Source organism: Cebus imitator, unplaced genomic scaffold (genome assembly GCF_001604975.1).
Source record: "Cebus imitator isolate Cc_AM_T3 unplaced genomic scaffold, Cebus_imitator-1.0 Scaffold464, whole genome shotgun sequence".
Taxonomy (NCBI): Eukaryota; Metazoa; Chordata; class Mammalia; order Primates; family Cebidae; genus Cebus; species Cebus imitator.
The window spans coordinates 1,501,814-1,517,773 of NW_016107779.1; the positions used below are offsets into that span (position 1 = coordinate 1,501,814).

A 15,960-nucleotide genomic window follows, 5' to 3' on the forward strand; every position below is an offset into this window, starting at 1 on the left:
AAAGCCAGACTGTCGAACTTCTGCTCCCTTCTTCTCTTTTACTCCCAAGGTAGAAGCCAAGAGTTGAACATTTTCTCCTGGTTACACGAAACAGTGCCCACTTGGAGAAAGGGCTGAAAGTCAACAGCTTTTCTTACCCATTCCAAGGCGGCTGTTCTCGGTTTTGCACTTGCCTGGGGTGCTGATGATTTCTGGATTTTTCATAAAGCCATTTAGGTTGCAGTCAAGATGTCAGCCAGAGGGGACTGCAGTCATCTGACAGTTGGGGGCTGAAGGGTCCACTTCGAAGATGACCCAGTCACATGGTCATTAGCTAAAAGCCTCTCAGTTTCTTGCTATGTGGACCTCCCTGCAAAGCTGCTTCAAAGTCCTCACCACATAGCAGTTGGCTTTTCCTAGAGCAGCTGATTCCACAGGAAGGTGGAAGGAAAAAGTGTGGTACCTTTCTTTACTTCATCTCCTAAGTCACAAACTGTCACATCCACTTTTTTCTATTCATTAGAAGTGTGCCCCTAAATCTAGAGAAGATCTAGGCTCCACCTCTTAAAGGAAAAAAAATTCAAATAAGGGTTAACATATTTTAAAACATACATAAAAGTCACCACAAATATTAAACTTTAATCATAAACATGATCCAATCTACTCTTATCCTTATATATTATCAAATGATTTACAGATCAAGAGAATGTCCAAATGTACTGGATTTTATATAGGCATTTATTTTATTACTTTAACATTTATAAAGATAATCTAAAATGTGTACTTAAAAAAAATTAGGCAGTTTTTGGATCCTGTCTTCTTTCTAGTTTTCTCTGTGTCAGAAGAAAACAGTTTATAATTTTAATTAAAGCCAGTAATTAATAAAAAGACTACAGTTGGTATAAGTCAATCTGAGGCCCACATTAAAAAATAAACAATTATAAATAAAAATATAAAGACTACAGTTGGTATAGTAATTAGAAAAGATTAATATGAATACCGGCAAAGATAATGGTAAGGGTAGTTAATTTACAAAAATGGTAATTTAATGAAAAAGGTACATGTAATGTACATACTTTAAATTCAGGTATGATTATATCTCAAAATTAAGGTTTTAATTTCATTATGCATTTATATACTTATCAACTTATACATGTCTAAACATATAAAAATGTACTGCCACTAATTTTTAAAGTCTGTATATGTTAAAGAAGAATATTAATGAATTTATTCACTTTGTAAAAAGCTCATAAATGCAATAAAAGTTGTTATATGGATTATATACAAACAGTGAAATTATATTTTGAAATTTCTTTTATATTATACCAAAATTATTCTGTGCTCAGATAACAGAGATTCCCTTTTAACAACAAAATAGTGTGAGAACTCTGTATTTCCGGTAAACTCTTGAAAGTTTTTGAATTTTTAAACAATATTCTAAGGTGAGTATTTAAAGATCATGGCTGCTGATTATTTAAAAATATTGTTCAGAATAATTGTATTTTCTTTATGCAACTATGACTTACATTCATGTCTTGCTTCATCGAATTACTATTCTTGATGTTGTCTTTGCTTTATCTGGCCCCAAATATGCAATAATAAAATTGCCCACATGTATTTTATGCCTATACTATCACAGGATTTCCAAGAGTAAATTTGACTTATAAATATAAGAAAATAATGAGGCTTGTTTTGGCAACCTCCAAATTTAACTCAAAAATGTTGTGAAAACTTTTATCAAATTTAAGACAGATTCGAGAGAAGAATACCAAGCTCATTTCATTTTATGCCTGTGTTCTACCAGACTTCAAAAAAGAAATCATATGTGACTTAAAATTTTAAGAGCAAAGAAAAAGTGAAAACATTTAAAAACTCATATAGGGAGGCTAACATGATCATGACTGGATACAAGGTAACTACTGAAAAAAGTTAATGTCTTTCCTTGATAGATGCTATGAACAAATAGAAAAAAGAAAACTAGATAATCAATGGGAAAAATAGCTATTGAATTTACAAAAATGAAGTAAGAAATGTGTAAGATACACTTGAAGCAGTCTAGGAAACTTTCATCAGTCTAAATCTAAACCTAAAACCTGAATTAGAAAACTTAAAAGATAGAGATGATCTTTGTCCCAAAGTCTGTATCTAAAAAGGCTGAAATTTTAATCAGATGGCAATTTGTGTGTGACTTGATAAACCGTTTCAAAGTTTATATAAAAAATAAGCCCATGTGAGAATAGCTGCTTTTTGTCCAAAGAAAATAAAGAGAATGATAGGGAGTGGAGGCTTGCTTCTACCGGTTATCAGAGGATAAACCCTAGAGCACTGTGCTGACACAAAACACATTCATGGCAGTAGTGGGACAGTCAGACGTGACTTACACATAAGAGTTTCTAAGATGACAACTGGAGCATTTGAAATCAGTAGAGAATGGAATTGTTTTGAGAAAGTTAGGTATGTGGAATTTGAGAAAACCAGTAATAAACTTCAACTAACATAAAGACTTGGACATAAAAATAAAATCATTACTACAAGAAAGTAATTCTTTATATCCTTGCAGTAAGCAATGCCTTTTACTTCTGACATAAAATATAAATATCCTGAAGTTTAAAAATCAACTAATTTTGCTACCTAAAAAGTAAAACCTCCCCTTTAAGCAAAGTATTGATAAATAATGTTAAAAGGCAAGTGACAGGCTGGAAGGAAGTATTTGCAATGTATGTATCAAAAATAATATTTAGAATATATGTAGTTCATTCAAGTTACTAACAACTTGTAAAACACAGTGGGAAAATGGCAAGAATATAAACAGGAACTGTACAAAAGAAAAAGTACAAATCATGTATTCACAAATGAAAAGATGCTTCATCTGTCTAACGGCCAAGATGTGTGTTATAATATAACACAGAATTGCCCCATTTCATTGGTATAATTTTAAAAATACATATTCGTACAGAAATTTATATGCCACTTCAGTATTTTTATGGTTATTACTTTCGTTATTTTATAAACAAATAAGTCAAAAAATGGAATAAGAAACATATTGTAAATATTTATATGATATGGGTAGGAGAAACCTAAATAAGACCCCAAAGGCAGAAGTTTAAAGGGAAAACTAATAGGTTTATCCCTATGAGAATTTGAAAGTATTCTGTACGTTAAAAGGAATACTCAATTAGGAAGTGGAGAAAGATGGCAGAAGAGAAACCTTCACTGATGGTAACCCCTAAGCAAGGACACCAACAACTATCTACGCAGGAAAAAACCCATCTTTATAAGAACCAAAAACCACGTACCAAAACTGCCTCAAAAAGTTGGAGCACCAAGCGTGCTTCAGGACTTGATGCTTGGATGGCATTTCTGGACCTGCCCTGGGCCAGGGGAGCCCACTGCTCTGAAGCGTGAATCCCAGACCGGGCAGCATTCACCACAAGCTAACGTAAGAGACCATGGACCTTAAGGAAATATCAGTGTCTGGCAGTATTCCTTGTGGTTGCGGTGGTGGTGGCTACAGATGAGGCTCCTCTGCCTTTGGAAAGGGAGGGAAGAGCAGGAAGGACTGTGACTTGCGGTTTGTGGGCTAGCTCAGCCACAGTATAACAGAATAGCAAGTAGATCTCTAACTGTTTTGACTCCAGTCCCTGACCCCCAGACAGTACTTCTGCACCTACCCAGGGTCTGGGAGAACATGCTACCTGGAAGGGAAGGATACAGGCCTGGATAGCTTTGCCACCTGCTTATTGCAAAGCCCCAGGGCCTGGAGCAAACATATGCAGTAGCCAAAGAGTAGTTAAGGCAGGCCTTGGGCAAGACCCAGCACTGTGCTGGCTTCAGGTCTGACCCAATGCAGTCAAAGTGATCGTGGCCACAGGGGTGCTTGTGTCACTTTAACCCCAGGCTTCGGGTGGCTCAGAACAGAGACCATGACTCTGTATGTTTGGAAAAAAAAAAGGGAAAAGTACAAGAGTCTCTGCGTGGTAATCAAGAGAATTATTCTGGATCTTTTCCAAGACGATCAAGGCGGTACCTCTATGAGTCTACATGAACCCACAACATTACTGGGCTTGGGATGCCTTCTAAAGATTGTGACACCCAAGACATTTCAAATATATAAAAAGTCTTCCCAAGAAGGATGGCTACAAATAAGCCCACATAGTGAAGATTACAATAAATTCTGAACTCAATACGCAGACACAGATGAACATCTACAAGTAACAAGACCATGCAGGAAAACATGACTTCACCAAATGAACTAAATAAGGCACCAGAGACTCATTCTGGAGAAACAGAGATACGTGACATTTCAGACACAGAATTCAAAATAGCTGTGTTGAGGAAACTCAAAGAAACTCAGGATAACACAGAGAAGGAATTCAGAATTCTATCAGATAAATTTAATAGAGAGACCGAAATAATATTTAAAAATCAAGCATAAATTCCAGAGCTCAAAAATACAACTGGCATGCTGGGGAATGCATCAGGGTCCTTTAATAGCAGAATGGATCAAGCAGAAGAATTAGTGCACATGAAGACACTCTATTTGAAAATATGCAGTCAAAGGATACAAAAAAAATAATAATAAAGTATGCCTACAGGATCTCTAAAATAGCCCCAAATGATACAAATCTAGGACTCATTGGGCTTAAAGAGAAGGTAGAGAACAAGATAGAGGTAGAACATTTATTCACAGAGATAATAACAGAGAGCTTCCCCAACCTAGAGAAAGATATTACATCCAAGTACGAGCAGGCTATAGAACACCAAGAAGATTTAACTCAAAGAAGAGTCTCTCAAGGCATTTAATAATCAAACTCCTGAAGATCAAAGATAAAGGATTCTAAAAGCACCAAGAGAAAAGCAACAACATATAATGGAGCTCCAAAATGTCTGGAAAAACTCAGAATAGTGCAATACTGTAATTGTGGTGTGTAAACTACTCTTATCATAAATGGAATTCTAGACTAAATAATGAACCAATCAAAAATAATAACCACAACGCCTTTTCAAGACATAGTCAGTACAATAAGATATAAATAGAAACAACAAAGTCAGAAAGCATGAGGACACAGTTAAGGCAATTGCCATAACAATTTTAAATATATACACACCCAACATGGGAACACCCACATATATACAGGGAATATTATCAGAGCGAGAGAGAGAGATGGGCCCCAATACAATAACAGCTGGAGACCTCAACACCCCATGTTTAGTGCTGGACAGATCTTCCAGACAGAAAATCGACACAGAAACAACAGACTGAAACTGCACTACAGAACGAATGAGTCTGATAGATATTTACAGAACATTTCACCCAAGAGCTGCAGAATACACATGCTTTACCTAAGCACATGGATAGATCATATGTTAGGTCACAAACTAGTCTTAAAACATACAAAAACTAAAATAATATCAAGTATTTTCCTTGACCACAATGGAAAAACTCTAGAAATCAGTAACAGGAGGAATTTTGGAAACGATACAAATACATGGAAATTAAACAATATGCTCCTGAATGATCAGCGAGTCAATGAAGCAATTAAGATGGAAATTTAAAAAATTCTTGAAACCAATGATAATGAGAAACACAACATACCAAAACCTATGGGATACAGCAAAAGCACACTAAGAGGGAAGTTTACAGGTGTAAGTACCTACATCAGAAAAGGACAAAACCTTCAAACAAATAATCTAATGATGCCTTTTTATGAACTGGAAACACAAGAGCAAACCAAACCAAAATGGTAGAAGAAAGAATAAAGATCAGAGCAGAAATAAGTGAAATTGAACTGAAAAATAACATACAAAAGATCAATGCAACAAAAAGCTGTTTTCCTGCAAAGTTAAACAAAATTGACAAGCCTTTAGCCAGACTAAGAAAAAGAGAAGATCCAAATAAATAGAAATGAAAAAGAGACACTATAACTGATACTGTGGAAATTTAAAGGATCTTAGTGGCTATTACGAGAAACTACATGCCAATAAATTGGAAAATCTAGAAGAAATGGACAAATTGCTGGGCACATACAACGTGACATGATTGAATCAGGACAAAATCCAAAAGCTGAACAAACCAATAACAAGTAACAAGATTGAAGCCATAATAAAAAGTCTTCCAGTAAAGAAAAGCCCAGGACCTGATAAATTCACTGCTGAATTCAACCAAACATTAAAAAAAGAACTAACACCAATCGTGCTCATGCTATTTCAAAAAACAGAGGAAGAAGGAATACTTCCAAACTCATTCTAGGAGGCCAGTACTACCCTGATACCAAAGCCAGACAAAAACACATCAAAAATAGAAAAACTACAGGCCAACTTCTCTGATGAATATTGACACAAAAATCCTCAACCAAATACTAGCAAACCAAAAAGATCATCCATCATGGCCAAGTGGGATTTATCCCTTAGATGCAAGGATGGTTCAACATATGCAAATCAATCAACATGATACATCATATCAACAAAATGAAGAATAAAAACCAAATGATCATTTCAATGGATGGTGAAAAAGAATTTGGTAAAATTCAACATCCCTTCATAATAAACACCCTCAAAAAACTTGATATAGAAAGAGCAATATCTCAGCATAATGAAAGCCATGTAAGACAGATCCACAGATAGTATCATAGTGAATGGAGAAAAACTGAAAAAGCCTTTCTTCTAACATCTGGAACACAACAAAGATGTACACGGTCACCACTGTTGTTCAACACGGTACTGGAAGTCCCAGCTAAAGCAATTAGACAAGAGAAAATAATAAGCAGCATCCAAATAGGAAAGAAAGAAGTCAAATGATCCTTGTTTGCTGATCATGTAATCTTACATTACAAAAACCTGAAGTCCCCACAAGAAAACTGTTAGAACTGATAAAGAAATTCAGTAAAGTTACAGAATACAAAATCAGCATACAAAAATCAGTAGCAGCCGGGCACGGTGACTCATGTTTGTAATCCTAGCACTTTGGGAGGGTGAGGTGGGTGCATCACCTGAGGTCAGGAGTTCAAAACCAGCCTGGCCATCATGGTGAAACCCCAACTTAAAAAAAAAAAAATCAGTAGCATTTGTATATGCCAAAAGTCAGTGCGCAATCTGAAAAAGAAATTTAAACAGTAACTCTATTTACAACAGCTACATATGAAAGTATGTAAATTAATTTAACCTGGAAATTAATTTAACCAAAAGAAGTGAAGGATCTCTATAAGGAAAACTTTATAAAACAATTATGAAAGACACTGAAGAGGACACCAAAGAATGGAAAAGTATTCCATGTTCATGGATTGGATGAATCCATATTGTTAAAATACCTACTCTACTTATTCAGTGCAATCCATCTCAAAATACTAATGACATTCTTCACAGAAATAGAAAAAATAATCCTAAAATTTATGATGAACCATAAAAGACTCAGAATAGCCAAAACTAGGCTAAGCAAAAAGGGCAAAACTGGAGGAATCACATTACCTCGCTTCAAATACTACTACACAGCTAGAATAACCAAAACAGCATGGTACTGGCATAAAAACGGACACACAGGCCAGTAAAACAGAATAAAGAGCCCAGAAACATATTCATACACTTACAGTGAATTCATTTTTGACAAAGGTGCCAAGAACATACACTGGGGAGAAGATGGTCTTTTCAAATAAATGATGCTGAGAAAACCAGATATCCTTACACAAAAGGATGAAACCAGACCCCTATCTATCACCATCACAAAAATCAAATGAAAATAAATTAAAGACTTAAACCTAATATCACAAACTATGAAACCACTACAAGAAAGCATTGGAGAAAATCTCCAGAACATTTGGTCTGGGAAAAGATTCCTTGAGCAATATCCCCACAGGCACAGGCAACCAAAGTAAACAAACGAGATCACATCAAGTTAGAAATCTTCTGCAGAGCAAAGTATAAAATCAACAAAGTAAAGAAACAACCCACAGAACGGGAGAAAATATTTGCAAACTACCCCTCTCACAAGGAATTAATAACCAGAATATTTAAGGAACTCAAACAACTCTAAGAAAAAAATCTAATAAGACAGGCAATACCAAATGCTGGCAAGGACGTGGAGAAAAGGAAACCGTCATACATTGTTGGTGGCAATGTAAATTAGGGCAACCACTACAGAGAGCAGTTCCCCAAAAAAACTAAAAACTGAGCTACCACATAATCCAGCAGTCCCACTGCTCGGTATATACCTAGAAGAAATAAAATCAGTATATCAAGGAGGTATCTGCACTCCTATGTTTGTTGCAGCAATGTTTACAATAGCTAGGATTTGGAAGCAATCTAAGTGTCCCTCAACAGACAAACAGATAAAGACAATGTGATACATATAAACAATGAAGGATCATTCAGCCATAAAAAATGAGATCCAGTCATTTGCAATAACACAGATGGAAGTGGAGATCATAATGTTAAGTGAAATAAGCCAGGCATAGAAAGACAAACATCGTGTGTTCTCACTTATTTGTGGGATCTAAAACTCAAATCAACTGAACTCATGGACACAGAGAGTGGAAGGATAGTTATCAGAGGCTGGGAAGATAGAGGAGGTTGAGGGGAGGTAGGGATGGTCAATGGATACAAAAAAGTAGAAAGAACACATAAGATCTATTTCATAGTGCAATAAGGTGACGACAGTCAATAATAATTGTATATGTTTAAATAACTTTAAAAATATAATTGGTTTGTAATTCAAAGGATAAATGCTAGAGAAGACGGAGACCCCGTTCTTCATGATGTGCTTATTTCACATTGCATAACTATATCAAAACACGTCCTGTATCCCATAAATATATACATTTGTGTGCTTACTATGTACCCACAGAAATTTCAAAAAATAAAAACTCACAAAACTATTAAAAGGTGAAGAAAAATCAAGAAAAAATGATTTCAAAATCAATGCCACACCACAGTCTCCTGTGGTTGACATTATTCTTACTTCTACCATGAAGTCTAAATATATCCATGGGCCCCTGGACTAATATGATGAGCTTAGTATACCCTAGAAAATTCAAGACTAGTAAATGCAGCCAAACTCACAAAACTGAAGCAAATTATCATACAGGGCTCTTGTGAAGTCTGCTAAGACTTAATGTAGTACCTGACATAGAGTGAGCCCTTAACTGTTGTTGGATGTGGTATAGCATAGTATTAAAGAACTTTAGAACTGGGCCATGCTTTTAAGGGCTTTGCCTTTGATTCTCGTTACATTTAATTTAAAAATCTGCATGCTTATTTTAACTGTGTAATTATTCACCACCATATGTGTTGTGTGACACTGGCCAATCAACAATAAGGGATGAGAATCTCTGCTAATTAAACAAATTCCCCTCCTTTCTTTGGAAACACAATTGAGTCAATTATTCACAATTTTTTTTTTTTTGGTATTTAGGAATAATTTCTACTGCTAATTTATTCTTAGTTGAATTTTGCATTCAAATAAGAAATCAACAATGATCGTAATAGTTGGAGAGTGTGAGATTTAACAATCCTTCCTTTTTCATCAGTGAGGAGTTTTTTCTTTTAATTTTACTTAAACATTTTAGATTTAGCCTTCAGCAATAAAATTAGTTAACATAGGGAATGCTTACTAACACATGCATGTGCACACACACAAGTCATGTTCACGTAGAAATGCTAGTTTTAGCATGCCAACTGAATATTGATCAAAATTGCCTGAAATTTTCAGGAAGAAAAACTGTATATATAAATAAAACTTTTGGAAAATTTAAAACTGTTTGGCTGTATCTTGTGTATAATCTTGAACCTCTCTTTTCACACCAACGTCTCAGAGGCGAAGAGGGTCAGGGTGTTTCTTTGATGAGTTTCTCTAAAGGTGGCAGTAAAATGAATGCCTGGCAGTGTCCTACTTTGAAAGCCATATGCCCAGGGAGGCTGAGAGAATCATGGCATCCCCAGAACACTTCCTTAGTAGCCAAGGACAGCACTTCACCTAGAATGAATCCTCCTTGCTGGGGGAAGAATATAGCAGGCATAGAGAGATGTTTGTCATTTGGTGATATCTCTGAGTGGGAATGTCTCAAGCTCTTATGAAGTATGAAGTGCAAGGTCCATTTCTAAGTACTAGAAACATCTTGCTGTGAAAGCACATGATGTCAGGAGTTAAGAACTCTGATGACACCACACAGGAAAATGTGGCAATGTGATCACCAGTCTTCTTAAATGACCTTGCAGATGGCTATTACTGTACCACTGAAATCCAGTGCCTGTGATTCATGTTTCCCCATTGTGTTATCAGCTCAAAAAAGTATTGCCACAATTACAGCTAAAGGCGCTAACAGAAAAATTATCTTGAGTGGGTGCACATTTTTTCAGACTCAACTTCCAAAAATTGGTCATTGAGCAGTGTGAGTTTCTGTCTTTCTGTCTCAGCTTTCACATTTACTTCATTGTAGACACCTGAGGTGTATAGATTGAATACCTCAGAGTTCTGGTTGCCCTTGTGAAGTTGTCACACACTATTTCAATAAGAAAGTATGCCTGGCTGGGTGCAGTGGCTCACGCCTATAATCCCAGCACTTTGGGAGGCAGAGGCGGGCAGATCACCAGGTCAGGAGATAGAGACCATCCTGGCCAACATGGTGAAACCCCATCTCTACTAAAATGCAAAAAATTGGCTGGGCATGGTGGTGCGCACCTGTAGTCCCAGCTACTTGGGAGGCTGAGGCAGGGGAAGTGCTTGAACCCAGGAGGTGGAGACTGCAGTGAGCCAAGATCGTGCCACTGCACTCCCGCCTGGGCAAGAGTGAGACCCCATCAGACATGCATAATATGAAATATTAACCTTTAATAAAAATGTTCATATCATATATTTGACGGGAAACAAAATATCATCTGAACAGCCCAGAAATAAAAGTGCCTTATCTTTCAGATCTTGTATTTTTTTTTTAATTAAGTGCGTGCTATCTTCTGGGCACTCACCAGATCTTGTATTTTCTGTACAAAACCTGGGCATATTCTCTTGCTGCTTCTGAAACTGGGTCTACATTCACATTTGCCCTGTGTGCAAATCCTAGAGGAGAAGCTATATGGGATCCAGGTTGACTTTCAGTAGCAGCTGAAAAGAAAAAGCAAGAATTATATTATTGTTATTATTATTATTATTTATTTCAAGACAGGGTCTTGCTCTTTCACCTGTGCTGGCGTGCCCTGGTGTGATCACAGGTCACTGCAGTCTCTTCCTCCCAGGCTTAAGCAATTTTCCCACCTCAACCCAAAGTACTTGGAACTACAGGCATGAGCCACTGCACCTTGCAAGTTTTTGTATTTTATGTAGGCTCAGGGTTGTGTCATGTTGCCCAGGTTGCTCTCAAACTTCTGGGCACTAGTGATCTGCACGCCTCAGCCTCCCAAAGTGCTGTGACTACAGGCGTGAGCCAACATTCGTGGCCAAAGAATTACATTCTATATATTTCATAGGTAACCAAGTGTTAAGTCAGTAAAAAAGAGTTGAGAACTTTTTCAGTGTTAACAAGAATAAAAAAGACATACGACTACAATGCTAAGTTATTATTAGATAATAATTTGCCGATAGTTGCACACTGAATTAATGATCATTGCGGTTGAGTATCACAGCTTCTGGTTTTCTCATTCTTCACTCATTTATTCAACAACCATGTGCTAAGGTACTAGACTACGACAAGCCCTGGAGTTACAAGATCAAGATATACAGTCCACCCCTCAGCAATCGTGTGCTATACCCTGAAAAAGTAGACAAATAGGCAGTTTCCATGCCAAGTCATAGACACCCTGACACGTATAAAACAGGGCACTGTTAGAACAAAGGAGGGACACCTATCCCAGTTTTGTCTCGGTATTGTAGGCTTTTGGTGGAGGCATGGTTAGTGGATGCCTGAAGACACGAAAAACAGATTGGCACAGCCAAGAAGCAAGCGCAAAGAGCTGGAGGTGAAGGAAGAGCACTGTGGACTTCTGTACAGTCCAGTTTCACTGGATGCTAGAACAAAGGGCAGAACACAGTAAGTGGTGAGAGATATGCCTGAGGAACTTGACAAGAACCAAATGAACATGGGTGTTTATATTCCATGACAAGGAATTTGGAACTTTTCCTGACAGCAGAAGGAAACCAATGACACTGTAAATGACTGGGGATTTAAAGTGTTAACCTCTCAAGCGACTGCTTACAAACTATAACTGCCTGAGGTTACTAGATGAGACTGGAGTGTTTGGGCCTTAAAAATCACTACCATCGGCTGGGCACGGTGGTTCATGCCTGTAATCCCAGCACTTTGGGAGGCCGAGGCCGGCGGATCCCCTAAGGTCAGGAGCTCGAGACCAGCCTGACCAACATAGAGAAACACCATCTCTACTAAACATACAAAATTAGCCAGGGTGCTGGTGCATTCCTATCATCCCAGCTACTTGGGAGGCTGAGGCAGGAGAATCGCTTGAACCCCGGAGGCAGAGGTTGCGGAGAGCCAAGATTGCACTCCAGCCTGGCAACAAGAGCAAAACTCCATCTACTAAATAAATAAATAAATAAATAAATGCCTTTCTGAGTTGCCTGTGGGTTTGTGGTGCTCCCTGAGCCGTCTGTCCTGTTCCAAGATGCTTCAAAGAATTATTAAAAATATGTGGCTCCCCATGAAGCCCACTATACCCAAGTTTACCAGGAGATTTGGGTAGGAAGGGGGCTGATGGGCTTCATCATTTATAAAATCCCGGCCGCTGATAAAAGTAGTAAGGCTGCAAAAGCTTCAGCTGCTGCTCACCGTCCTCACTAACCAGCTTTACTTGGAGTACATGTGAAAGAAAACGTCAGTCTGCCTGTAAATTTGAGCAAGCTGCGTTAGACGGGGAGCGTGGAACATCACTGTACACTTCAACCGTTTACTTCATGTCATGAATGAATGCATCTGTGAGATACACAACAAAAGAGAAGTGGGAAAATATCTAAAATCTACACCCTATTGTCAAAAGTCAAAGAGCTAGAGGAGCAAGATCAAACTCAAAAGCTAGCAGAAGACAAGAAATAACTAAGAGAAGAACAGAAGGAGATAGCGACACAAAAAAGCCCTTCAAAAAATCAGGAAATCCAGCAGCTGGTTTTTTTGAAAAGATCAACAATATAGATAGACTGCCATTCAAACTAATAAAAAAAGAAGAGAGGAGAATCAAACAGATGCAATTAAAAATGATAAAGGGGATATCACCATTGATTCCACAGAAATACAAACTACCATCAGAGATTACTACAAACACCTCTATGCACATAACCAGTAAATCCAGAAGATTTCGATAACTTTCTAGACACTTACACCCTCCCAAGACTAAACCAGGAAGAAGTTGAATCCCTGAATAGACCAATAACAAGGTCTGATGCTGAGGCAGCAATTAATAGCCTACCAATCAAAAAAGCCCAGGTCTAGATGGGTTCACAGCCAAATTCTACCACACATACAAAGAGGAGCTGGTACCATTCCTGTTGAAACTATTCCAAACAATACAAAAAGAGGGAATCCTCCCTAACTCATTTTATGAGACCAACATCATCATACCAAAACCTGGCAGAGACACAACTAAAAAAGAAAATTTCAGGCCAATATCCATGATGAACATCGATGCAAAGATCTTCAATAAAATACTGGCAAACTGAATGCAACAGTACATCAAAAAGCTTATCCGTCATGATCAACTAGGCTTCATCCTGGAGATGCAAGGCTGGTTCAATATATACAAATCTATAAATGTAACGAATCATATAAACAGAACCAAATACAAAAAACACATGATTATCTCAATAGACGCAGACAAGGCCTTTGATAAAATTCAACAGCTCTTTACGCTAAAAACTCTTAATAAACTAGGTATTGATGGAACGTATCTCAAAATAATAAAAGCTATTTATGACAAACCCATAATCAATATTATACTAAATGGGCAAAAACTGGAAGCATTCCCTTTGAAAACTGGCACTACACAAGGGTACCCTCTCTCACCATTTCTATTCAACATAGTATCGGAAGTTCTAGCCAGAGCATTCAGGCGAGAAAAAGAAATGAAGGGTATTCAATTAGTAAAAGTGGAAGTCAAATTATCTCTATTTGCAGACGACATGATTGTATATTTAGAAGACCCCACTGTCTCAGCCCAAAATCTCCTTAAGATGATAAGCAACTTCAGTAAAGTCTCCAGATAAAAAAAATCAATGTGCAAAAATGACAAGCATTTCTATACACCAATAACAGACAAACAGAGAGCCAAATCACAAGCAAACTCCCATTCACAATTGCTACGAGAATAAAATACCTAGGAATACAAATGACAAAGGACGTGAAGGATCTCTTCAAGGAGAACTACAAACCACTGCTCAAGGAAATGAGAGAGGACATAAACAGATGGAAAAACATTCCATGCTCATGGTTAGGAAGAATCAATATCATGAAAATGGCCATACTGACCAAAAATAATTTACAGATTCAACACTATCCCCAACAAGCTACCAATGACCTTCTTCACAGAACTGGAAAAAACCACCTTAAACTTCATATGGAACCAGAAAAGAGCCTGCATAGCCAAGACAATCCTAAGCAAAAACAACAAAGCTGGAGGCATCACGCTACCTGACTTCAAACTATACTACAAGGCTACAGAAACCAACAGCATGGTACTGGTACCAAAACAAAGATATAGACCAATGGGTCAGAACAGTGGCCTCGGAAGTCATGCCATACAGCTACAACCATCTGATCTTTGACAAACCGGACAAAAGCAATGGGGAAAGGATTCCCTATTTAATAAGTGGTGTTGGGAAAACTGGCTAGCCATGTGCAGAAAGGCTGAAACTGGACCCCTTCCCTACACCTTATACAAAAATTAACTCCAGATGGATTAAAGAGTTAAACATAAGAACTAACACTATAAAGACCCTAGAAGAAAACCTAGGCAATATCATTCAGGACATAGGCATAAGCAAGGACTTCACGACTAAAACAAGAAAAGCAATGGCAACAAAAGCCAAAACTGACAAATGAGATCTAATTAAACTTAAGAGCTTCTGCACAGCAAAAGAAACAATCATTAGAGTGAACCAGCAATCAACAAAATGGGAAAAAATTTCAGCAAGCTACCCATCTGACAAAGGGTTAATAGCCAGAATCTACAAAGAACTAAAACAGATATACAACAAAAAATACCAACCCATCAAAAAGTGGGCAAAAGATACGAACAGACACTTTTCAAAAGAAGACATTTATGTGGCCAAAAAACACATGAAAAAATGCTCATCATCACTGGTCTTTAGATAAATGAAAATCAAAACCACATTGAGATACCATCTCATGCCAGTTAGAATGGCTATCATTAAAAAATCTGGACACAGATGCTGGAGAGGATGTGGAGAAATAGGAACACTTTTACACTGCTGGTCGGACTGTAAATTAGTTCAACCATTGTGGAAGACAGTGTGGCGATTCCTCAAGATCTAGAAATAGAAATTCCATTTGACCCAGCAATCCTATTTATGGATATATACACAAAGGATTATAAATCGTTCTATTATAAAGACACATGCACATGTGTGTTCATTGTGGCACTGTTTACAATAGCAAAGACTTGGAACCAACCCAAATGCCCCTCAATGATAGACTGGATAAAGAAAAGGTGGCACATATACACCATGGAATACTATGCAGCCATAAAGACAGGATGAGTTCATGTCATTTGCAGGGACATAGATGAATCTCGAAACCATCATTTTCAGCAAACTGACATAAGAACAGAAAACCAAACACTGAATGTCCACTCATAAGTGGGAGTTGAACAGTGAGAACACATGGACACAGGGAGGTGAAGATCACACATCAGGGCCCGTTGTGGAACGGGGGACTCGGGGAGGTATACAGGTGGGTGGGGAGATTGAGGAGGGATAACATTAGGAGAAATACCTAATTAGGTGATGGGTGGGATGGAGGCAGCAAACCACCATGG

The 15,960-nt window shown here is 37.6% G+C and overlaps 1 protein-coding gene across 1 annotated transcript in view; it reads right to left on the reverse strand.

Moving 5' to 3' along the window:
• Positions 1-10,928: 10,928 nt before the first annotated feature.
• LOC108291761 (coiled-coil domain-containing protein 144A-like) overlaps positions 10,929-15,960 on the reverse strand; it is a 43,550-nt gene continuing 38,518 nt past the window's right edge. The window contains 1 exon segment of the mRNA XM_037732684.1: positions 10,929-11,068. Within this exon segment, the coding sequence (XP_037588612.1) occupies positions 10,929-11,068 (140 nt within the window).